Source organism: Aspergillus karnatakaensis (assembly GCF_047715665.1).
Source record: "Aspergillus karnatakaensis strain CBS 102800 unplaced genomic scaffold BJY04scaffold_27, whole genome shotgun sequence".
NCBI classification, from domain to species: Eukaryota; Fungi; Ascomycota; class Eurotiomycetes; order Eurotiales; family Aspergillaceae; genus Aspergillus; species Aspergillus karnatakaensis.
In genome coordinates, this window is record NW_027395739.1 from 389195 (window position 1) to 412650 (window position 23456).

The 23456-nt window shown below is 50.1% G+C and overlaps 9 protein-coding genes across 9 annotated transcripts; 1 reads left to right on the forward strand and 8 right to left on the reverse strand.

Moving 5' to 3' along the window:
* Positions 1-114: 114 nt before the first annotated feature.
* On the reverse strand, positions 115-2783 carry BJY04DRAFT_207879 (putative anaphase-promoting complex component Cut20/Apc4; the record flags this gene model as incomplete). The annotated part of the gene is made up of 5 exons (XM_073713912.1): positions 115-446; positions 502-1456; positions 1512-2070; positions 2132-2474; positions 2528-2783. 5 exons carry the CDS (start codon positions 2781-2783, stop codon positions 115-117), a joined length of 2445 nt encoding a protein of 814 aa, XP_073570796.1.
* A 263-nt stretch (positions 2784-3046) lies between these two features.
* BJY04DRAFT_228102 (uncharacterized protein) lies at positions 3047-5573 on the reverse strand. Its single transcript, XM_073718762.1, has 3 exons — positions 5164-5573; positions 4897-5107; positions 3047-4847 (listed from the first exon to the last, which is right to left on the reverse strand). The coding sequence occupies exons 1-3, from the start codon at positions 5193-5195 to the stop codon at positions 3195-3197; spliced, it is 1896 nt and encodes a 631-aa protein (XP_073570797.1). The 5' UTR covers positions 5196-5573; the 3' UTR covers positions 3047-3194.
* Positions 5574-6708: 1135 nt separating this feature from the next.
* Positions 6709-8253, reverse strand: BJY04DRAFT_190553 (uncharacterized protein). The gene has a single exon (XM_073711520.1). It carries the CDS (start codon positions 8001-8003, stop codon positions 6933-6935), a length of 1071 nt encoding a protein of 356 aa, XP_073570798.1. The 5' UTR covers positions 8004-8253; the 3' UTR covers positions 6709-6932.
* Positions 8254-8462: 209 nt separating this feature from the next.
* On the reverse strand, positions 8463-10915 carry BJY04DRAFT_190555 (Zn(II)2Cys6 transcription factor). The gene is made up of 3 exons (XM_073711521.1): positions 9694-10915; positions 9501-9644; positions 8463-9450 (listed from the first exon to the last, which is right to left on the reverse strand). The coding sequence occupies exons 1-3, from the start codon at positions 10432-10434 to the stop codon at positions 8581-8583; spliced, it is 1755 nt and encodes a 584-aa protein (XP_073570799.1). The 5' UTR covers positions 10435-10915; the 3' UTR covers positions 8463-8580.
* A 160-nt stretch (positions 10916-11075) lies between these two features.
* On the reverse strand, positions 11076-13020 carry BJY04DRAFT_228104 (Cupredoxin; the record flags this gene model as incomplete). Its single annotated transcript, XM_073718763.1, has 3 exons — positions 11076-12148; positions 12211-12685; positions 12744-13020. The coding sequence occupies 3 exons, from the start codon at positions 13018-13020 to the stop codon at positions 11080-11082; spliced, it is 1821 nt and encodes a 606-aa protein (XP_073570800.1). The 3' UTR covers positions 11076-11079.
* Positions 13021-14169: 1149 nt separating this feature from the next.
* On the reverse strand, positions 14170-14844 carry BJY04DRAFT_218823 (uncharacterized protein; the record flags this gene model as incomplete). The annotated part of the gene is made up of 2 exons (XM_073716392.1): positions 14170-14394; positions 14524-14844. The coding sequence occupies 2 exons, from the start codon at positions 14842-14844 to the stop codon at positions 14170-14172; spliced, it is 546 nt and encodes a 181-aa protein (XP_073570801.1).
* A 1616-nt stretch (positions 14845-16460) lies between these two features.
* On the reverse strand, positions 16461-18626 carry BJY04DRAFT_218824 (uncharacterized protein; the record flags this gene model as incomplete). The annotated part of the gene is made up of 1 exon (XM_073716393.1): positions 16461-18626. The coding sequence occupies one exon, from the start codon at positions 18624-18626 to the stop codon at positions 16461-16463; it is 2166 nt and encodes a 721-aa protein (XP_073570802.1).
* Positions 18627-20390: 1764 nt separating this feature from the next.
* Positions 20391-21811, reverse strand: BJY04DRAFT_190560 (uncharacterized protein). The gene is made up of 3 exons (XM_073711522.1): positions 21652-21811; positions 21233-21589; positions 20391-21181 (listed from the first exon to the last, which is right to left on the reverse strand). The coding sequence occupies exons 2-3, from the start codon at positions 21354-21356 to the stop codon at positions 20541-20543; spliced, it is 765 nt and encodes a 254-aa protein (XP_073570803.1). The 5' UTR covers positions 21357-21589; positions 21652-21811; the 3' UTR covers positions 20391-20540.
* Positions 21812-23213, forward strand: BJY04DRAFT_190562 (uncharacterized protein). Its single transcript, XM_073711523.1, has one exon. The coding sequence runs from the start codon at positions 22190-22192 to the stop codon at positions 22595-22597; it is 408 nt and encodes a 135-aa protein (XP_073570804.1). The 5' UTR covers positions 21812-22189; the 3' UTR covers positions 22598-23213.
* The last annotated feature ends 243 nt before the right edge of the window (positions 23214-23456 follow it).

Consider the following 23456-nt stretch of genomic DNA (forward strand, 5'->3'; position numbering starts at 1 on the left):
TAGCAACCGCCCACCATAGAATCCGTTCGAAAGAAAAAAGTTTTCCATTTTGTACTCCGTACCATCCGTCTATCTGGAGGCCGTAATGTGATTCGTGCATTCATGATACGTACTCTATTCGTCTTCTCCATCCTCATCTTCACCGCCCATCTCGGCATCCATATCTAAGACTTCATACCGTAGCCCCTCGCCGTAGAGCACGCAGATGGCCCGCCGGCCCTGTCGTGCATTGATGTCGATCTTCACTGGCCGAAGTTGAGGCGGAAATTGATGCTTGATCAAATCTGCAAAGAAAGGAGTGGGGAACGAGACATCCACATCTATTGTCTTTGTGAAAGGCTTGTCGTAGTGAATGTCGTAGTATCTAAGCATGAAGCTCGGAGGAGGGCGACTCGGGGTATAGGGACATGGCTCAAGAGGGAATTGAAGAAGATATGATGAACCTCCTGTCCCCGAGGTTAGTACTCTATGGCCGGAAGATATAATGGCTGCAACACGTACCGTTATTTGACCATAAGACCATCATCTTGTCGTCGTCGAGGAACTGTATCTGCCGGATGGCTCCCTCCTGTAGGTTGATTGCTGCCATCTCCGCCCCCCGAGTTGATGTGACGCCATTTTCGGAAGATAAAAGCACCCGATAGACATAAAGTATATGCTTGGCCGTCGTTAGCCTTGCGGCTACGTATATGACATACACATTCTCTCTGCGAAATTCTTCGTAGCGCATAGTGACATCAAAGACCGTCTTGTCGCACTCCGGGTGGAGGTCAAGAGGCGATCGATGAAGTATACCTCGTTTTTGAGTCACTGCGATTTGACCGAACACCCTTGTGAATTGCAACTCTAGGCGTTTAGTCAGATTATTGATTTTGGGTAATTCCACTGGTTTCGCATCAGCGGGCGCCTGGCTTTGCTGGTCGAGCAGCTTGCTGAAACTATCATAAAATGACCGGTCATGTCCGCCGGTTGGAGCCCATTTGTCGTCCGAAGAAGAAGTTGGTCGTGCGAACCCAATCATAGGTAATTGCTGGATAAAGTTGCGTAACGAGCTCTTGGTCAAGGGACCTCGGATATACTTCAGCGTAAGTGGATATTCCACAAGGTCAGTTTTCTCCATAAGCTCTTCAAGGGTCTGTGACATGGGTTCCGCGCTTAGCATGTCAATTTGGTGACGAAGCCACCGCGAAAAAGCGTGGAACTGAGTTAGTTCTTCGTTTGTACTGATGATAATGTGATGGGCTAGAAGATGAAGGCAGTCAAGCGTCTCGACAATGGCATTTAGATCGGAGGTCTCGAGTCCCAGGATTTCGCTCAATTTCTGGAATTTTGAAAGGCCAATGAGTCGGCTGAGCAGGACCTCGCATCTTTCCAGGGCTGGAAGAAGGCATTCGTGTGCTAGTCGTCGGATGTTCTCATAGCCAGCCTGGACAGCCTTTTCCCATCTTTTGTGTCCCTGGTACTCAGTCAATACACGAATAGAACATTGGTAGATCAAGTTTAACACGTACTCGCTCCCCAAGGATATCGACAAGAAACTCCCGCATGGGCTCAAAACAATCACCCGTCACGACCAGATGATAAGCGGCCGTGACAAAGTCACAATGGCACTTCTCTTCTAGATCTTGATTTACACTGCGCATATATCTCCCCGGTAGCTCCTGTGCATTCTTCCATTCCAGCTCAATCTGTCTCTGCACCTGACAAATATACCGGAGCAAGTTCTGGAGTTGAGTGGTTTTGTATGCGAGAAGCGAGAGGTACCGACCAGACCGCGTAACAAATTTGAGATCAAGCGTAAGTACGCGTAGACAACTAACCGTTGATGCAATAACCGCATGCGTCGAGCTTAGTGGGTGAGAGGCATGTTTCAGGATAGTGAATTGCTTTTGAGCCGGGTCTTCGGATGCCCTAAAATGGAACGAGCCAATCTCGAAGCAGTCGAGAATGCGTAGGTATATAGTGCCGTCCTCGTAGCCGAACAATAGAACATCTACCGCATCACTCGCCTTTTTAGCTGAGGAATGGAAAATTGCATCAATAGAAGCTCGAGAACTGAATACGTCGTCGCTACAATCCCCAAATCAGCATCTAGACTTGACATCAGAAGGACTGAGGCAATGTCACTCACTCGCTCCCCGTGGAAGGCAAAGTACTCAGCCTAGGCAGAGAACTCTCGATATCCAACAGTGCTAGTTCCCTCGGTAAATCAGCCTTTAGTAACGCCGCCGCCTTGGACGGCTGTACGTCGAGCGTCAACAGTTCGTCAATAGAAACTTGTCCACCAGCCTCCTTCAATTGCTTTTGGGCAAGCTTAGTATCGGTAAAGTTGACGGACCAGCCCAAACACGTCGCTTTAAGCGGCCGCCCTTTATCCTGCTCTACATAGCCAGGATAGTGATGGACGGTCTTGCCGCTGTACGCGCTGATGAGCCGCACGGTGGCATCCGCGCACACGACAGCTAATAAATGACCTAAGCAGACAAATTAGCCCTTGGGATTCATTTTGGCAAAGTGCCGGAGATACCATCATTCTTCCACCTCAGTGCTCGAATTTCACCGCTCCCATCATCCTCGTCAAGATAGGGATCGCCCTTGAAGGAACCCCCGAAGACCTTCTGCCCGTTCAGTCGGAAGACGCGTAATTCGTCGTCCTCTGTGACCAGTGCAACGAGGTCCATTGTCGGACAGTATGTGATTATGTCCGCCTTACATTTTGCCGGGAGCGACTTCTCGCCGACTGGTGTGAGTTGCGGCTGGTTTGGGGGCGCATCTTCTGCCATTTTGATAATGTGTCGCGTTTCTCTAGTCCATCATAGTTTTGAGGGTGGTTGTCGCCGCTAATGCGATAATGTCGTGGGTATAGAATGTCATTGGTTTGTTCCTGTCCTTGTTTGAGAAAGTTGGCTGTGGTAAGCTTGGAGTTGGATTCTTGGCGAGCGGGTCGCGCCCTGCTGCGGAAACACGATTCACGCGATGGTTACCATAAACTGTACAAAACAATCATAACCTATATTTTGGCTTAGGAGATAGAGTGCTAGATACTCATATTAGGAAAGATTGATCTATTAATTAAAAAAACTAGCTATCCGCTCAAATACTATGTATCCGAAAACATTCTGCTCCGTCGCCATGCTAAGTGTTCAACTATGCTCGCATTGCTTAATGCAGTGAATCAAAACGAATAAAGATTCTTAGAGCTCTGCTGCTCCGGACTGAATCATATGTTTCAAGTAACTCAACTCGTCCATCATTTCCTTCATTGTCGCAGACTGGGACAACAACATGCTGGACCGGTAGCGGCCGACATCCGTTGCAGGCGTGATGCTTCTCTCGTTAGACATGACATCCTGAACGCCTTCAGGGAACCGGACTGTGGTGGCAGGCGGGCTCGTTAATCCAAGTCCTTTCAACTCCATGGCTTCGAAGAACGCCGCGTGACGCTTGGGGTTGCTTTCCAGTAGATCCTCTTCATCTTCGATGCAAAGTCCAGGTATATTCAAGTCAGAAGGTGAGAGGGTGATTGTGAGTCGCGGAAGGGGAATGTCCAACTGCGGAGAATCTTCTAAGAAAGGCGACGAGTTAGACCCCACCGTCAAATGCGGTGTGTTTGGGTCACTAGCTGGGTTCATGATAGAAGCCTCAGACAGTTGTGAGAGTTCCATCGCTGGAATGGTAGGAGAGTCTTGCTTCTCGTTGAAAGTGGACGAAGATATCATGGATTCGGGTGAGACCAGCTCGTTATCAGTACTCCATTCCGAGAAACGACTCATTTCACCTGAGCCGTCGCCACTGACAGACTCGGTTTCGGTAAAGTCAGAGAAATGACTAGCCAGAACCTCCATGTCTAACGCTCGCTCCTGAGCCTCAAGGTCGCGCAGCGCCTCATCCATGACCGATGAGGGAGAGTTTGGTAGAGTAGGTAGTCTCTTGTTCATGACCGTCAATGGAGTCGGTGTAAATGACTCTTCAGGGGTTGACGGCTGACCATGCGGCCTTCTAAGCATGGAAGGAGTAGATGGGGTAGAAAGAGGCCTTCTTTTGAATACTGCACAGACAGCGTGACCATTGGCATCATTAGCAATTGTCAATGGCTGCTTTGGCCTCAGGGTCAAAGTGTTCTTTGGCGTAGAGTCGACGGGAATCTTGGTATTCATTGCGCGGCGTTCTTGAATAGATAGGGAACTAGAGTCATGAGCCCCAATTGAGACTGGTCGTCGGAGTGGAAGGCTGTTCAGCAGGGGCTCGTTCGAATGACCAATGGATGGCGAGCGCATGTAGCTGTCATTTGACCGGCTCCTAACATGAAGGCGGTCGTCATACTGGGGCCGCAGAGTTATGCGGTCGGCGGCTCTTGCTGGCATATCACTATCCTGGGCGAAATTCGGTGAAAGATTGGGCGAAGAGGCATTCCACTGGCGGAAGGCAGCACGCAACCCCTTCGATCTTGGAGGAGAAACAGAGCGGGCCGTCTTTTCCTCATCGCGAGGGTGCCTAATTTTCGGGACTCCGTGAGCTGGCTGCGATGCGCCTCTGTTGGCGATTGCTCCTAACGGAGAGGTACTGAGAGACCAATTCGGACTGGGGGTCTGGAGTAGTGGTGGAGAAGTACGAAGTTGAAGCCGAGGTTTGGGTGGCTCTCGAGGGTTCAAATACTTGTCCTCAGGGTTCATAGTGCGCTCCGTCCTCTGAGCACTCGGGCTCCTCGCGCGTGGGTGGGTGGGGTTTGCGTCAGGGAGAATGATGGGTACCTGGAGGACGTTGACAGGTTGGCCCGGTAGATATGGGCAACGTGTTGTAGTGGGCTCTGCCGAGTTGCAGTGTTCGACTTCGTCATCCAGCAAATACTAGACCTTAATTAAGAACATATCTCTAAGTGAGTGGAGGGACACGAACATAGTACCAATAGGTTCCGCCCATTTTCAAGCCCCCGGAGCGAGCAGGAACTGTGCTGTGGAATGCTCCGTCACAAAAAATGTTTGTGAATGTATGGCATCCACGCCAATGACCAGCACCAACACGTTTGTCCCGTTCCATGACATAGGGTTTCGAGAAGTTATCCCAGGAGCCCAGTAATTTCACTGAGCGGACGTGTGGACCCGTGCAGCTATACCGAGGTTGGTCAGCAACATTCCAATGGGAGCGGACCTTTAGCGCACTCACAGCAAGAACGTCATTAGTGTAGTAGAGCTCATGGTGAATGAGCAAAGAAAAATGGCAATTAAAAACAATTCGCTTTTAGAAAATGAAGTAGCGGGATATCGCTGGAGTATGAATGAGCGAGCCCAGCGCAACCACGATATAACACAACACCAAAGGAGTGTTGCCCGAGGCCAGCCCGGAAAGAGAGTGTATAGAAGGAAAGAACAAAGGAAATAAAAGATGCCTTGACGGCTAAGAAGTCAGCCTGTTGGATGAACAGGATATAAAAACTGGAGAGGGAAGTTTCAAAGAAAACAGAGCCCTGCGGCACAGATATAGAATTGAGACACGGGCGTCGTCGCAGACAAAAATAACAACAAACAACAGCAATAGGGGCCAGAACGATTCGAAGCCAACAATTGCGACTGATTTTCTGGCCGTCAACAATTCATTAGACGCGGTGACGCAGGGGTCTGAAATTGGATGTTCCTGGAGTTCGTGGTTGAACGAGGTCGGGGAGAGCTGAGAGCCAATGGTGAGAGCGGCAGGTTGCCTGGAAGCGCCGACGCTGCAGACACAACAGCAAGGCGCGAGAGACGATTGGAAGACCAACTCTAGTGACAGCGCCTGCTGCAGGAGTCGGAGGTTTCGAGATTGTTCACACAAATGCGTTCATACGTGGCGTGGCCTGAGCGATGGAGGTTGAGTTATAAGTTGATCATCGATCGAGGAGAGGAGAATTGGAGACGAAGTTCGAACTCGAAAATGGAAAAGACTCGACGTGGGCCAGTGGATCAAACAAGACGATTGACTGGATCGTCAACAGTGAGGAGACCCGTGGACCTGAAGACCACTTACTCGATCGGAGACGAAATGTCGATCCAGCATTACAGCGCGTCTACCAACGCGGACAGCAAGCTGAGGAGTTTCAAACAATCAGAAACTAGCGAACACAGGTCACAGCAAGCTGCGCTGCACGGTCCAGTCAAAGGTTGCGTTCCTGACTAGAGAAAAAAGAGGCGTAGCCTGAGAAACTAGCAATTTAGCAGGGCGCTTAAAGTGGAGAGCAGAGGAAATCACAATGATGGGTTCCGGTTGCGGTCCTTGCTTGCGTCCACGTCCATTGTGATCAGGAAACCCCCAGCGAGATCAATCATCTTCTTTATTTTTAATTTTATTTTCGAGATTGGCTTTGACCGTAGACTGTTCATCAACTGGAAATTGAAATAATAGCCGGGAAAGCGGGGATTGAAATTGAGCTGAGAGCTCGGAGTAGAAAGACGCTCGGACATTGGTGGGAGATCCTTTAAATCATCCTTTCCCAGGAGTTTAGCGCGTGGCCAATCATAACTACTCAACAGCGAATTTTCCCCCTGATCTCATTCACCTGCACCATTATTTCCAAAATTCCAGGGCATTTAGTGGGATGCCATCATAGAATCAGGGGAGTGATATAGAATACCTAACCTAGGTACTTAGGTACCGAGATTTTAAAGAGAACTTGGGGAAGGCTGTTCCATGGGAACCTTGACACAATCATTGGGTTCGTTCTGTTTGAGTTAAAGAGTAGATTCGTTTCAGATAGAGCCTCTCGGGCTTTCAGCGTCTACTGACACCGGCCGACTACATGCAAAACAACAACAAATTGATGAACGAGACGATGCCACACCTCCCCAGCGCCTGAACCGAGTTTTGAGACCGACCCAAAGCACTTCATGGCCCCGCCATTGGGATAAAAAAGAATTGAAACAAGTCAAAGAAAGAGGACTGTACTGTAGTCAACAAGGAAATCACCGTGCAGCCTCGCTCTTGTCGTACTTCTTGTTTACCGCACCGACAACACACTTGAGAATGCCCTCTGCGTTCAACACCTTCCCCTTCTCTCCCCTCCAGGGCACCGTATCAACAATATCCCGGATGCCATCGCAGCTCCGTCTCCGGACAAGCTCGTCGTCCAACGACTGCAAGTACTTCTGTGCTTGCTGGTCATCGCCCACCTGGAAGAACTGAATCCCCACCTGCCACGGCACAGCCTGCATACTCGGCTTATCCAACTGCCTAGCCACATTGACGATCACGGTCTCCGCGTCGTCGGTGAATACACCGTCCGTGATAACAATGATGTTCAGCGGCTTCAGCTCGGACTCCCGACCCTGAGAGGTCAATTGGGCAAGCTCGCGCATATAGGGGCTGAGGATGTTATGCAGCCGAGTTCCAACAGGTGTCGCGCCGTTGGGATTAACAGACTTGAAGATTTCGCGCACCCCACTGGCATCGGTGACGTTCTTGTACCCCCCCGCGTTTCCCCCGGCAACGCCATACGGGCGGTGGTTAAGGAAGTAGATGTCTATTCCGTCGGCGTCGTAATGTGTGCAGATGGGTGCGATGGCGGCGATGGCGTCTTCGGCCTCCTTCCAGCGCTTGCCCCGCATGCTGGTGCTGTCGTCGACGAGGAAGATGGTGTCAAAGGTGGCAAGGAAGGAATACTGCGAGTCATTGGGAATCAATCTGGTTGCGCTAGCATCAGATGTTGTTGCTGTCGGGGCTGGAATGTTGGGGCTTGTAGCGCTGGAGTAAGATGGAGGAGACCAGACATCGTTGCCAGAGTTATTGTCTTGGGAAAACTGCTGCTGATGCTGCAGGTGGTAGGGCTGGGAGGACACGTGGGAGTGCAGGGATTTGGATGTTGGTGTTGCTGGAGCCCCTGTGGATCTAGGCTGGGCAGGTGCTGCGTGTTGTTGGTCTGTGTCTTGTGAAGAATAACAATTGCCCATACTGACGGTGTTGTTACTTTGAGATGGCGTCTGAGATGGATGAGGGGAGCATGATGAAGATGAGAAAAGTCTTCGTAGAAATGTCATGGAAAGGCGAAGATGAGACTAGTGTCTGTGTCTGAATTTTTATTCTTGAGTTTGGTTTGCACAAGGGTAGGTAAGGTTTGCTTTGTTGCGCATGATGGCAAATATTGAGTGTGGCCTTAGGCTTTCTCGCAGGTATATATCCTTTCGTCCACAAGGCTCACAGGGCTTTTCAAGATTCCTACCACAAAGCCTGGTTTCAAATCAAATGACTAGACAAGCTCTCCAAGAAGAGTCATAAAGGGCGGTTTCATGATGGGGTCCATGAAAAAGAGCAATGATTCTTTGGTTGGGCAGGGCTGTGTATGCACTGTATGGTCACTACACCTAGTACTATTGTGGCGCGGAGAAAGGCACTGCCCACCACTCGGCTTCCGGCATCTGCCCTACACCTTGAAGATAACCTAGTGGGTAGGAAATCAGCCTTATCACCAAAGAGAAATCATGAAAGAATTTCTATGAGTAATTTGATTATGCTAAACTTCCTAGCCAGAATTTCAACATCCCTATGTACAGCCCGCCCCATTTACTATTGGGTATAATGTAACACTAATATATGTAATGTCGACAATTTCACCGGTCAAAAGTTCCAGGTTGGTACTAAAACCTTATTATGAGCACTTGCATCGCCCGTCGCTCGGAATATAACCCCGGACCCGGTCTCCTCCATTCCTTCAAATACCCCAGCCTCTTCCTCTAGCACCTCAATGAGAGCCAAGGCCTGGTCGATGCCGATACTATGGCCGATCAAACGCAGACAGTCTCGCGTCCACTGACGGAGGGCATGGTTTTTAGGCTCAGTGCCCCCAGCCAATGTCAACGGCCACAGAAGAAGCATCCCGCCAACGTAACAGTAATTCGTGGGCACGGTGAACGATGCCGCAGGGGATCCCTCTACACCAAGGTGGTACGCAGCACTGGCACAGATGTCGCTCGCCAGTTCGCGCGTAATGTTGCGAATTCGGGCACAGTGATTTTGGAGCTCTTTGGACATGGCCATCGTCGGCGAGGCAGCTGAGAGACGGCGGAGACAACTTAGGATAATCTCGCTGGCAATAATACGTGAGCACCGGTATTGGTTCCACGTATGGCAAATCCACAGATCACGATAGACATGGTATTGGTTGTTGTACGGAAAGGGCTTGTTGCCGAACATTCTGGTCCATTGCTCAACGGAGGAGCACTCGTACGTGGTATACAGAAAATCGGGCGGACCGGCCGCAACCCAAGCGAGTAACTCTGCTTCTACAGCGTATGCAGCGGATAATGTTTCATTTGCGTCCGTCAGCTTCCTTGTATTGATGTCAGCTCGCAGGTTGGAGAGTTTTCCGGCAATACATATCAACCGGTCGCAGTATGCGTCTATTTGTGGTCGTAAGTACATCGCGATCTTGGTGCATTCTAGTAGTGATTTTGGCACGGGCATCCCTCGTTGAAGGCAGCTAATTATCTTTCTCCAATATTAGCTGTGCCCCGAAGTGTGAAAATCGCAACACTCACAATTTGGAATCTTAATTGAACGAAGAGCTTGAGACCTTCCTCACTCTGCAAGTGCTCAGGCCCGCGTAACTCTAGTAATGCCGCAGCTCCGTATATATGGTTCGTCCACTTCTCAATACTCTTTATTGAACGACTAGTGATCACCTGCAGATTGAATTAGTTTGTTATAGAACTGTTGAGAACCGAACCGTACCTCGAAAATAGCCAACAACAATACTGCGGATAGGGTTTGATTAGCTCTTGATTCCTTCTCATTGCACACGGCCCGTGTCAAGAGCTTGAGCGCGTGACCATACTCCTGCTCGGCTGCGAGCTTTAGATCCTCGGATCGCCGCACACGCGAAAGCATAGCTGTTCCCACAGATACAAGCGCTGCCATCTGTGCTTGTTCGCTCAATGTGGCGCTCGGATGCCCTGGCGACTTGGGCTCCCAATTCATCATAAAAATCGCCCCTGGCCATACATTGTGCCGAAGGAAATAGTTGACGGCTTCATCTACAGTCAATTGCCATGAGGGCTGTACCTCCCATTGATGTATATTGATGAGCTGCACGTCCTCTGCATCGTTGAGTTCAGAGGCATTGCTACTAGTGTGCGCCGACGATGACGGCGTCGGTGGGCTCGCCTTTCTTGCAGTCGAAACAGAGGTAGCATCGGGGCTGTTAGTGGTGCTGCTGTGGGCCTCTGACACGGGAGGGGATTTCTTGGTGGTGGTCACTGCTTTCCTGGTCCGTCGACCCGAGGAGCCGGTCTTTGCTTTCCGAACAACCTGTTGACTTTCATCCCGAAACATCAGAGAGAGTTCATCCCGGTAGCCGGGACAGGTCCGACTCCCCTTAGCGCACTGAGAGCAGGTCGGTCGGCCCTGGTCGCATCGGATCTTGCGAGATCGGCACTCGCCGCAGCCTTTACTGGGTTTGCCGCAGAAGACCATCTTGATCGGGTTTGGCACGAGATCCGCCGGGGAGGTAGCACGAGGGGCGTCGTGACTCGTAGCACGATGTCGAGGGGCAGCGTTGAGAGAGGTCGCAAGAAAGGGTAAGCAGTGCGAACCACTGAGGAGGGATGGTTTAGCCGCAGACACTAGTTAGTCCTCAACGCTGTACCTAATTTCACAGGCGAAGATCGACGGGGAAAGGGTATAATAAGGAGCGGTCAAACTCCTGTTGCGCGCAGAAGTTGTGGGAAGGCTAAGACAGTAGAGCTACCTCCAGTCGACACAGTTTCATCGACGAGAAGCAGGAAGAAAGATGAAGACTGGAAGAGTAAGAGCATGGGGAATTGGGGAAGAGGGCGTTTCGTGTGCCTGAGGCGGAGAAAACACCCACCCCCCCCTGACTTACTCAGCCACTACCTATGTGATGATTGTGATCTGAGGTCTTGCCACAATCACGAGCTCGAGGACACATCGAAGGGTGAATTTATAAAAACGTCATATAATTTCTTCCAAAGTCACAGCCAAATTCCCAAGCACTAATCTACACACTATTATCATTGTCATGGGGCGAAAAGTCCACTGAGTCATGCATGTCCCTCGGCATCAGGGGTGGGGGAGAATGCGGGGTAGACAACTCTCCTTTCAATGGGCCTCTTCTGCCAGCCAAAATTCCTCTGGAATCTCTGGCCACTCGTCAATACCGTCTAGAACTGCCAGAGCCATACCTCCGCTGTGATGTATCTGGATATGGCAGTGGAACAGGAACGCCCCGGGATTGACCACATGGTATCGAACAGCCAGCCAGGTAGGACCTGTTGCGGCTGGAGGGGTTATGAAGGTATCCCGGATTTGGGGGGCTTGGAGGTTGAAGCTTCCAGGGATATGTTGCAATGCTTCTGCCACCGAGGAGTAGTTCCATTTCCCTTCACCTTGACCGATAACAAAGAACTTGTTCGAGTGCTTGTGAATGGGGTGAGGGGGCTGAAGAGCGTTCGCTACGTCGAAGACCACATCTACCCAAGTCCCATTGCGAGTGCTAACAGCGAGATCTTTGGGGGCAGTGTCGGGGTAGAACAGCAGCGGCAAGGTCTCTTCAAGAGCTAGTGGGTAGCTTGAGTTCCCCAGAGTCCAAGTGTACGATTGGTCGTACCGTCCGACTGTCAATACAATGGTTTGAGCCACAGGCACGTCACTTACATCCTGCGGAGGAAACGGAATGACTGTGGATTCGTTCAAAACGACGTATTCTGGCGAGACCGGTACTCCAGTAATGCCGAACGATGGCACCGAGGGTTGCTGCTGCACTGGACCACCGCCGTTATGGTAGGTCAGTAGTGCAGTACCGTGCAGAATCTGATTGACGCCGACATTTGCCACGCGGATAGTATAGTCCCCCCTCGGCTTGTCTAGCTTGACGAGCACTGAGTATCTTGCTCCATTTGTTATGATGAGAGCGTCCACCAAGATGGGCTCGATATAGTGTCCATCGACCGCATAGACGTACAGGGGATGCTCGTCAATCGAGAAGTTGAGCTCGGAGATAGTCGCCGCACTTATAAGATTGTAGCTGACGTACAATCCGTCGGCGTCCGCGTAAAGTCGCTCTGTCAGCCCAGCGCTCGGGGTGCAGCCAGAAAACACTGACGGAGGAATGGCACTGAGATTGTGAGGATAATCTCCTTGCACTATCACATTGTCAGGCGGAAGGCACCTATACAGTTCTCAGTCACAGATACCTTCACCGACGTTTTTACTCGCAGAGGAGGCGCATACCCTATATCCGTCAGACTTCCATTGCCCAGGAGACCTTTCTGTGGAACGGAGGTGAACTGGTCTATGACCTCCTGCTCTAAACAGGTGACTGTCCCCTTGCCATTCACCAGCAGAGCATTCGCACAGATTGTGTCGCGTCCCGTGTCTATCTCCACTTGCCAGATTTCCTCCGAGGTCAACTGACGAACGTCCGAGAGTATTATAGGAGATGATTTGCTCTCAGCAACCTCTATAGCCCGAAGCTCATCAGGGCCATCGGAGATTAACGAAAAGGGTTTCACAATGGAACTATCAGGCAGAATATAGATGGCCCCGTACAAACCATCTTCCTGTTGACCTCGCTTATGAGCATGGTACATATGGTTGCCAGGATTCGTTGCCCGCCACTTGTATAGGAACGAACCTCCAGACGGAATGGGCGCCTGCGAGAGGCCAGGAACCCCATCAGACCAAGGGGTATCATGCTGCTCAATGCCTAGCGTCCAAATAATCAGTTAGAAGACCACCTTATTGATGCCGACTGGCACTCCTACCATGAAAGTGGACAGTAGTTGCAAAGGGCAGCTCATTGGTGACCAGAAATTCGACATCATCGCCTTGTTTGAGCTTCATTGTCGGAGCCGGGAATTGGCCATTGGCGAGGATCATCTTTCGTGGAATTCCCGCAGGTTGCCAGTCGTCCCATGTCAGTGTTATGTTGAAGTATACTGTGTTCTTTGCAGCCATGACATGGGTGCCATATGCATAGATAAAGAAGACCAAGTAGAACAGAAGGGCCGGTGATAACAAGCCATGACGAAGAAGAGCCATGCTGCTGCTCCTTCTTCGATGCACTGAATTATATAAGAAGTGGAACTGAAAGTTAGGAAGGTTAGAGACCAGGTAATTCTCACAATAAAAGAAATGCTTCGCCACGAACCCAAACAAGCTTGTGGACGGGGGCTCTATATGACGAGGCAGACCAGTCCATACAAACGATCTTGAGCTAGCCCGGACCACGGGGGAACATCCATTTTCGGCGAGTATGCTGCGCTGGATGTACCTAAAAACCAACTTGAAAGGTTCCTGTCGCTTACTATTGGACACACTGGAGTTCACTGTCGACTGTGCCTTGGGCATTTCGGGCCTCCAGCAACCCATTCCCAGCCTGCATCTCCGAAAATAAGAACCAACATCTTAGTGTCGTAGTCCATAAGCCAGCGGTAGTCAGGCAGTACCACAGGCAAAGGCCGCTAACGAGCGGCTGAATGCGCAGGGCAACAGGGCTGTGGTGAGACCGATAGCTTGGCTCGAGACGAACAGCTCATCGTGCAGCTACACCTAACTATACGACTCCACCGAGTTATAGCAAGGCTTAGTGCTGAGCCGAGCACGCCGTGATTCGTTGACCATCTTTTCCTGAAAGGGGTCCATTCAGCGCTTGCGAGGAAAATCAACAGCTGAAGCCCCGAACACACTGGACTTGGTCATGATCTGTCATGTTTACGCTCTCTATCGCTCATGGCTGAGTGTGAGCTGACCGCAGAAGAGCTGAGACTGCTGACTAGAGAGATCGACTATCGGTTGATGGCCTGGAAGAAGAAGAAGAAGAATAGGGAATGAGGTACCTAGAATAAGTGTGATTCCACCAGGGCTTGGCCTTTGGCCTACCCCCGCGCCTAAGTTTCATGACACAGAGTACTGGTACTTTTTTACAAGATCCAGGATTACGGAGTACGGAATGAATTCTCGAAAAGATGCGCAAGTATATACCTATGCACGGTTGCAAAAGAACTACCGAACTGATAAACGCCCTGCATATTCACCGAGGAAAGAAAAAAAACAACAACAATGCTGCTCGAAGAAAGATACGCAAAATCAAATTGAAAGAATAGCTGTTTGCCGGCCCAGCAAGTTCAGCCAGTTACCCAAGCTATTGCTCCTTGTTAGGGCCGTTAGGAAAGTGCAAAAACATAAACATCAAGCGCTGCTGACCACAAGCCAGCAAGGCTCTTTCGCCGCCTTCGTCTTCAAAGCTCCATCGTCGACAGGCTTGCTCTGCAAGCCCGGAAAGAACTCAGGTGCGTCCCCACGGAGCTTGATGCTCTGAGCCAGCGGCTTCCCATCGAGTTCACATGGGCTTCCACCCTTCGGTGTCTGTTCAAAATGGGTTTGATGGATGGCGAAGTGAGGTGGCTGGTAGACCTAGGAGGCCAGCATGGTCAGCAATGAATCAGTCTAGCTCTCTAGAATTATCTACTACTATAGGCGCAATTGGCGTACTAAGAGTACGCTCGCGCATTTTGGTTGGTTGATGGAAAGGTGTATGCTTACCGGATGAGGGCCAGGGAAGCGATATTCTTCCACGAACAGCCTATTCTGAAAATCCGGATACTGGTCTGGCGACCTCCTGAAATGACTCCCAATACCGCGATCCATGACAGACGGCATAGGAGGGTAAAAATTCGGAGGGAAATCATACGGTATAGCCGGAGGAGTGCTATCGCAGGGTCGGTAGTACGGCGGGCTGTTGTGATTGCTGAAGGGTTGACCGGATTGGCCCTGCCAGCCCCAGAAGTGAGAACCCGGGGGACCTTGTCCTTGTCCTTGAGGGGCGACATCATATCGCAAAGCTCGCGCATCAAAGGCGCTCATCTCTTCTTGGGGCCGAAAAGGTGTGGGTGGATTCCGAGGCGCATAGTTCCTCCTCTTGCTGTACGAGTTATGCGTCCCGAACGGAGTACCGCTCTGTCAATGCACAAGTCAGCGCACCATACTGGGCAGACAAATCCTTGCGAAGATGGCAAGATGATAGCGTTTGACCTCTGTCTTGAACCTCTGACTTTTTGGTTCCCAAAGGATTTCTGGTCGAGCGGCAGGTACCACTGCTGCGAATCACGCGAAAAGACTTCAAACGGAGTTGAGACTCACCGAACTCCTCTGGTTGTTTCTCGGATATCTCCCCATGGTCGAATCCTTCTGTCCGCTTGAGAGCTGACTGAATCAAAATTGAACAAAGCTGATATCTCTGGGAAAGGCGGATCTAAGGTTGCTGTTGAGTGGAAGTGTTGTGGTGGTGGTGGTGGTGGTGTCGAAAAGAGTGCAGGCACGTCTGCTGCCCAGTGGTGGATGGTGGATGGTGAATCTAAGAGACAAAACTGGAAGTAAGCGCTCAGCGCTGGCTAGGGAGTTGTTGCTTAAGTAGCTTTATGATAAAGAAGACAAGCCGAGCCTCCTGCTTGTTTTCCTTTATGCATTCGGTCAATGCTTGCACGATTGTCTCAGGTAGGTACGAGACCATCAAAGACGTCTCCAAATAACTACCTACCTACAGTCTGAAAGAGGGATCCGTCCATGGTTTTTCTTCCACGGTCCAACATGATACAACCGTACACCGTCAATACCCACGAGACAAACCCGTACCAAATCAGGTCGATAATCTGAAACAGCTGGACAATAAGGCTGGTTTTCTCTTTGCGGCCGTGGACTGACTTCCCAGGTGTGTCATGAAGGATGGCTGAGGTCTTCACAAGATCCGTCAAAGAAGAGTAACAAACGAGGGTGGTTTGAGCTACAGTCGGTTTCAACATGGAATCAATTTACAGTCGCCTCCTTCGATATGAACAAACTCCTCCAAAGACCTAATTCTTGAATAGCAGGCATTTGTATTGGTGAACTAGCTACATTGGTTGATTGTCCTTGCATCGCTGTCTTTTCCCATTTCTTTTTGTACATTTTCATCAATGTTCTTTGTGCCACAATTGGTGTAAAGAAAATCAGGAACAATCCGTCCCCCAGTCACCTTTCGATACCAGAACCATCTCCTATCGCCTTCTCTGCTCGCTCCGTAGGAGTCTCGTTGGTCTGTTCCTGTCATTTCTAAAATAGATGCTGCATTTTGGCGACATCATACTGAGAGAAAAGTGAGAACCCATCCGGTTTTCGAATACCATCGTCTCAGTTGGAATAAAGCCTCCAAAGGCGGTTGATGAGCTTTGAGGCTCGTGGCGTACGCCGCGTGATGTTTTTTTTTTTTGTTATGGTTCCCTTTTCATCCTTTTTTTTCGCGAGTTTCATCTGGTGTTTCGGGCTTCGATGGTGTCTCCCGCAGGTTCGAGCACTAAAAGAAAAAGAAAGACACTGGAGTGGTAAAGAAACTGAAGTGACTCTGAACAAAAAGATGTATCATCCAAGTGAGTGTGGTGGAGGGTCCAGAAGAGCTATATTGGAAATCAGCGAGTGGTCCCTCGGTGGAAAATGGTACCTACAGCCTAGTCCTCTTCAAGCTGAGCTTGTACTTTAGAGAGAAGGGCATCGAGTGACTCCTCGGCAGTCTTCCTTTCCAGATTCTTGCTCTTGGCCAGAGACTCGGCGTCGAGGGCTATCTGCTCTATGAATTGGTAGTCTCCCAGCTGTTGTTGGAGGCTGAGAGCGAGCTGAGGATTATCCTTAGCCCCAAAACATCCTATATTGATATTTGCAGAAAGAACAAAACTTACGCGGAAGAACCTGATTCTCTCAACTAGAGTTTTTGCCTCTCCGGCCTTTTTGCAAGCCGCTTCCAGGCAGTCGCGGAACGTATCCAAATTCTTCGGTACGCTGTCACTCGATTTAGATGGGGAGATCGTTGTTATGTCGGCCGCAGAAATCGGAGATTCATCGACTTTTTCTTGGGAAGAAAGCATCAGGGTTTTATCAGGTGAACGCTTGGAGCCTTGACTCAAGCGCTGAGGAGAGCCAGTGGAAGCTGTGCGCACATGCAATTTGCGTGTACGGACATCAGGATTAGGTTGTCCTTTCACACCGGCTTTGGTGCGAGTTGACTTGGTGGAGCGGGCAAATGATGGTATGTTGGCATCAGGAAGGCGCTTTGGGGGCGCCAACAGACGAGGGAACGACGGCGTGGGGGTCTTGGGCGAGACAGTGGCAGTCTTAGGGTTGCGGGAACCTTTGGTCCAGCTCACTGCGCTGGGCAGTCTGCTGTGTTTGAGCTTGGGCTTTGGTTTGCCACTCTTCTCGGAGTCGGTATGGTCTAGATCTTTTTCTACCGGATCTTGCCCATCGAGAAGAAATAAGTTCTCGTCCACGGCCATTGGGCTGCTGATATCTTCCTTCCTGATACGCTCCCTATCAACACCGCCCCGCGCTTTGAAGATAGAACGAATACCTCCTAGAAGCATATTGCTTCTCGACTCGGGCAATCTGGCCCTCTCGGGGCTTTCGATAAATTGCTCCGAAACCGGAGACAGCGGCACGATGGCGTTGAAAGTAACATTTCGTCTCATATTTCCTGCGTCTACCAAATGCGTCCCAGACTCAGCGGCAGCCTCTTGTTCCGACTGATGCTCACTAGGATGGTCAGATAGAACCTGGAGTGAAGAGGTGCGAGGCGGATGCTGAGGGGTCATGGTACATTTAATGACAGTCTCGGGTGTTGGAATGGTACTTGATTCGGGAGTATGCACTGTGCCCTTAGGTCCCGGAACCGTCTTCGCCGGCGTTTCGGGCTCATTTGCCTTACCAGAGACCAGAGCAGTATTTTCTTGGCTGGCGAAATATTGATCTGGTATTCTTGGAACCAGGGGCTCGTCTTCGAGGTGCAAGCTCTTTGAGCTCGGTGAGAAAAGACTGCTGAGGCTTGGCCTGTTGACAGGCTTCCTAGAAATTGACATTTCTTTGCCGCTAATGTCCCTTTTTGGGATGCTGTCCATTGATACCTGAGGGCGACAGAAATTCCTGGTTATTGGTGTACTCTCTTGGCTACTAGATTTAGATCCAGGAGTGTTGACCTTGAGGCTTTTGATATCTTTCGTCGTTCCTAGGCTCAGCTTTCCCAGAAACCTTGAAAATGGTGGGCTTGATTTAGGCATAGATGCAGCAATTGAAGCTTCCTGTGGAGCCTCACCCATGATAAGATTTTCGGCTGAAGATGCGACTCGTAGAACTGGGCCTGCGATCTGCTGTCCGGGTGATGCCAACACCCGGGTACGGTATTCGCCGGTAAAACCCGTCGGGCGTCTTTTGAGTTCGTTCTCCTCGTCAAGGTCCCAGTCGCCAATTGACGAAGAAGATGTTGAAATGGTATCAGGCTCTACTATCCTTTCCGACGTCGGGGTTTGCTTGGACACGACATGAAGGTTCGGTTCCGCGAAAGGTCGAGGACGAGGCCCGGGAGGCCGGTCAATCTGCCGTATTTCAATAGGAGGAGTATCGCTTTGCTTTCCTTGCAATACGGTCCCCAGCTGTTCTGCACTACGGCTCCGGACGGCAACAGGAATAGAACTGCGGGCCTCAGGTCCAAGCCGCGGTCCTTTGACAGCTGAAAAGTTTGCAGGTTGTCTGAGCCCTACACCCCGAGGAATACGCGTGTCAAGGGAATCATCTTTGTAGGCTGGCGAAGGTTGAGATTCTGGGCTTTCGAGGCCATCTCGAGCCATTATAGAGCAACTGGTTTGGGCTTTACCTAAGCCATCGTCAGTCATGATTCCTCTTGGGGATAGCCGGTGACGACATGCTTTCTTGGGTGCGAGTGTGATGCGAGGACTCAGGAGTAGATGTGTTTTTGCAGCTTATCATTGGGTTCAAATGTAGAGGGGTCGGTATAGTAGTTGCTGTAAGACATTCATCAGCATGAGCTTACTGTAAGAGAGCATAGTAGCTGTGCGCGCGGTTCTGGTGCGATAGAGGGGGAACCTACCTCTGTCAGAACCGTGGCCATTATCGACGGTTCTGCCCTTGTGCTCGTTGTCCACGATAAGACGAGTATTGATCATAGATTTCTGCTCCAGAGTGGCCCCCTTAGGAGACATCTTGCTGGAAGGTGGGAGAAGCCTGAGGTACTTGTGATGGCGTCAAAAAAGGCACCGAATTGTCGTTTGATGGGTCTTTGTGAGGTCACTTTGGTAAGAAGAGTCCCGGGAAGATAAGGAAGGAAGAAGAGGCAAAGAGAGGGATCAGGACAGGATGTGTTTGATAAAAAGTGAGTGTTGGTAGATGCTTGGTATGATACCCAGAAAGTGAAGTTGTGTGTTTCCCTTAGTCGCAGTATAGGGCAAAAGGCAGATGCGACATGCAATCTCTACTAGGCACTCATGCTGATATGGTTCCTTGATTCTTCTGCTCACAAAGGTCCTCAAGCCCTTTCCAGATACTTAAAAAGTCTGATATCTCAGTCATATTTCAGGCTTTTGTTTGCGTCCTGGTTTTCACTAGCACATGTCAGCGCGAAGTCTATGCTTATAGGGCTTCTCCGGACTTACCGAGTTTTCGATGTACCATGATCACAACCAAGTCTCCCTTGAGCAATAGGTGTTACAAGCCGAGTCGCTGATACAAGCCTCCACGTTAGCAGCATCATTGAGTTCTTGACTTCCCACACCTCGCATAACCATGGTAATGTTCAACGATCTTTCCCACAACGGCGTTGGGTAGCTACTGATTGTCTTAAAACCTCTTAGACCGGATACGAGTCATGACTCCCCACCATAGAAGTCTCCGAGTTTTCCAATCGTGTATCAAGAAGCCGGCATTTGCTTGGTCCAATAGATGTGCCCCTCCTGATAGCTATACCTCCTATCCGAGAAAGTGATACCGAGAGGAGGAAACTTTCTGCTTTCGAGCAGATGCCACCAGCCTATATCCAAGGAGTAGCCTTTCCTGCAAAGCTGCACGCTCTAGGGCATTATACGAAGCCGTTTGAAGTTCATTTTCGGTTATAACGTCGTCTGCGCAAGCTCTCTGGAACTGCTGTGGATCCGAAAAGGGCTCATGTCTGAGGTTGGTATAACCAAGTTGCCTTTCTTCTAGATACTCCCCTGCGGCTTTATGGAAACAAGCAAGGCTTGTCCTAAGCAGGCGTACTGGTGGATCCGATCCTGTCAGCTTGTTTTGGTTGTGCGATTCTGGGCATACAGCTCTTACATCTGGAAAGAATAGCGTCTAGCCAGGCGAGAGGGGTAGATGTATCAATCTGAGAATTGTTGCTGGCCGCAGAAGGTTAAGTAGAGTACTAAGTCGAGAGATCATGGCCTTGCAAGTTGCGAGTAGCTCAAGTAGCTCAGGTAAACACCATGTCCGGCTCAGTTAACGCCATACCTATTTAGGAAACTGTTGTGAACGGCGGGGGAAGTGCGCCTGAGGCACATGTGCTGTGCTATCAGTATATAAACCGACTCTTTTTTCTCTGAGAAGACAACTCTTATGAAGGAAGAACTCAAAGAAATTGAATCTGCAGGAAATATTTCATGAGCTTTGCTGATCACTCTATCTGCAATTCACTGAGCTTATATTACATCTAGAAGGAGTTACTGATGGTATATTTTCTATCATATCACACTACCCTAGGTAAGATCTTATATTTCATCAACATTTGTATGCTCCCCAAGCTTTCTTTTCCCTACCACATGGGCTGAAGGAGTGTTCACTTCTGACCCTGCGCCTGTCCACTCGCTAACCTCCCATTCTATCGTGGTCGATCGATCATCGTTGGCCCCAAGCCCGCTTCTCATTTTTATAAGCCTACCTAGTCCACTACCTTCAATCATTTCCTCAAACCAGGGAAGCCCACCGGTGGTTCCATAACTATAAGTTCGAGCAAGATCCGGTATAGATTTAGTGGAGGGTAGTACTAGAGTCGAGGTAGAAGCCTGCGGTGCCGGAGTAGCTGTCTGTTCGGGAGTTGACCCAGGCGATTCATGCTCCTCCCACCGAGGAAGAAGCTGTAGGTCTTCTAGGACACGCTGGTCGTCACCATACAGGCTACCGACAGTCACAGACATATAATCGGCTTCTTCCGAAGGCTGCTCGCTCCAATATGTGAGCGGAGCGCCGCAAAATCCACAAAACACTCTTTGTGTGTGCGGCGCATGGTGGGGGGAGAAGATGCGACGGATAGTACTATGAGTTTCGTCGGGGAAGTAGGACTGGGTGTGGGATTGGTACCAGCTCAGGGGGACTCGTAGCCATGCAGTGAGCGGTGTACCGTATGATCTTCCTGCATATCAATTGGTTACAATGAGATCCGGAACGATGGACAATTACTCACGGTTGTCTCGTCCTGTGTCAAAGTAGACCTGAGCGTAAGAGGTCGCCTTGTCGGGAATCTGGATCTCATATTGATTTCGCCCACACATGCAGGAGCCGCGTAGAGGCTCTTGCTTATCGGTCATGTTTCTGAGAGGATATGGGTGTGAGAGTTTAAAGAGCGATGATAGTTAAGAGGTAGTTGTGGGTGGACTGCTATGGATGAGGTCATAGATATTTGCCTGGGGTACCTTAGGTATGCACTTATTTTTGACCAATTGGATCACTGGACGGCGCTGCACTGAAAGCCTCAACAGCGGATTTGATGGAGTGGAAGCTGGCTGTCGGAGGCATTGAAGGATTGCGAGGTAGAGAGAGTATAGCCGCTATTTAGCACGAGGACGCAAATCATGGACTTGGTAAGATTGGAGGAGTACATACAGTATGTACATAGATTCAAGATTGGAAGTGACGTGAAGAAGCCAAGGCTGGGGACGCTCTTAGTCTCTCCGATCAGTCTGCGAATCTGTGGTTTATTCTGGAACCGAGCCTGATTAATTGGCCGGGACCCATTTAGTTGCCCCTAGTTCGGGAGTTTGATTATTGCTGGGCAGGTGGATTTATTATCGACGGACGAGTCGACTTCTCGATCTCCGCACGCTAATATTCAATAACGTGGTCCTATCCTTGAGGTAGGTTTTGAAGATGTCTGTGGTGCCTGGAGACCGGCTGAAACGAAGGAGCTGACTTCTCTTCTTTGCTTTTCTGACCTTCTCCCCATTTCTCTTCCTTTTCCTTCTCCTTCTCATTCCCAGCTCTCCTCTACGTTTAATGACCCTTTCTCTGACCCCTTGGCCTTTCTCTTTTCTGTTGTTGCCGGGGCCTTCAGGCATACTTTACCATCACATGAGCATCGCCCCTCTTCAACTTCGCTCGCTTTGGCCAGCTTCCCCTCGTTCATCTCAAAAGACAAGGCAACATGCCATCCGCGCAGCCTCCGATTCTCGCGAGCTCATCTGAGCCTTCATATTCCCCCATAGCAGCAAACACATCTACGAATTCAGACGACAGGCATGATCGCTCTTCATCCACCCCCACCAACTCTTCTCGCCAGGGAGCCGCGAGCGAACGGGAGAAGCCGCGCCTGACCGAGCAGGAAAAGAAGAACAACCATATTGCCTCGGAGCAAAAGCGGCGCGCCGCCATCCGCGAAGGATTTGACCGCCTGACCGAGCTAGTCCCCGGCCTCGAAGGTCAGGGTCGCAGCGAGAGCATCGTGCTAAAAAAGACAGTCGACTTTATCCAGCTCCAAATTCAAGAGCGGAAGGAACTCATCGCCGAGATTGAGCGCAGAGGGGGTCGCGTCAGCGATGATATGCGAAGTTGAAGTCACGGTACTTTGATGCCGAGGTCCCTCGGCGTTGGCGTTTAGGTTTGGCGAACGGTTTCAGATATCTCTCAGTCCTTTACAATGATGGCTCCCGTCTCCCGAGTCTTTGATTTTTCCCTCATGGTGCCGATTATGCACCGTCAAGGATCCGACTTGCTTGGACTATACACGCGGATGACGCGAGTCTTATGTACTACCTAAGGAGGATGCATATCACCAACCATGTTTCTTTTCCTCGACACGTACAATGCGATGGAGCCGCATATTCTGGGTCTGCTAGTGGGGATCGGGAGCTTTCTGTTGGTTCGGCGTTCAGGCGTTTAGACATTCAAGTCACCGGTCCTCAAACAGGGCTCTGAAGCTTCTGTAGCTTCATGAAGTCAGCAATCACTTTGTTACGTCTGATGTTTCTTCGGGCTCTCACAAACCCGTATTCTCTGCTTTATCAATATTTTTACCGGGTAACTGTCGAGCTAAATGCTGGGGTTGATAAATATCCCAATTGGACCGCATGCATAATTATACAAAAGATATCAACTGATGCAAGGATCTAACAAGCCATTATGTTTGTGGGCTTTGCATCTATACCTAGGTACTGTAATTAATGACCCAGTAACGATCTCACTTACAGCACTTAAGGGTTTCTTGAGAGAAATATTAGTTTTGCTGTAGGTTGAGATGTATCCATACTCGCAGTAGCGGCAAACCAGGAATTCCCCTCGAGCACTGTGTTGAACATATTGAAAGATACCCGCGCAGGCCCTTGATCGTCTCAAATCACAATATCTCAAATGTGAACAGAGTACGATTCATCAGGCTAGCAGCTCTCCCTATACACCAAATGCTAAGCCTCACC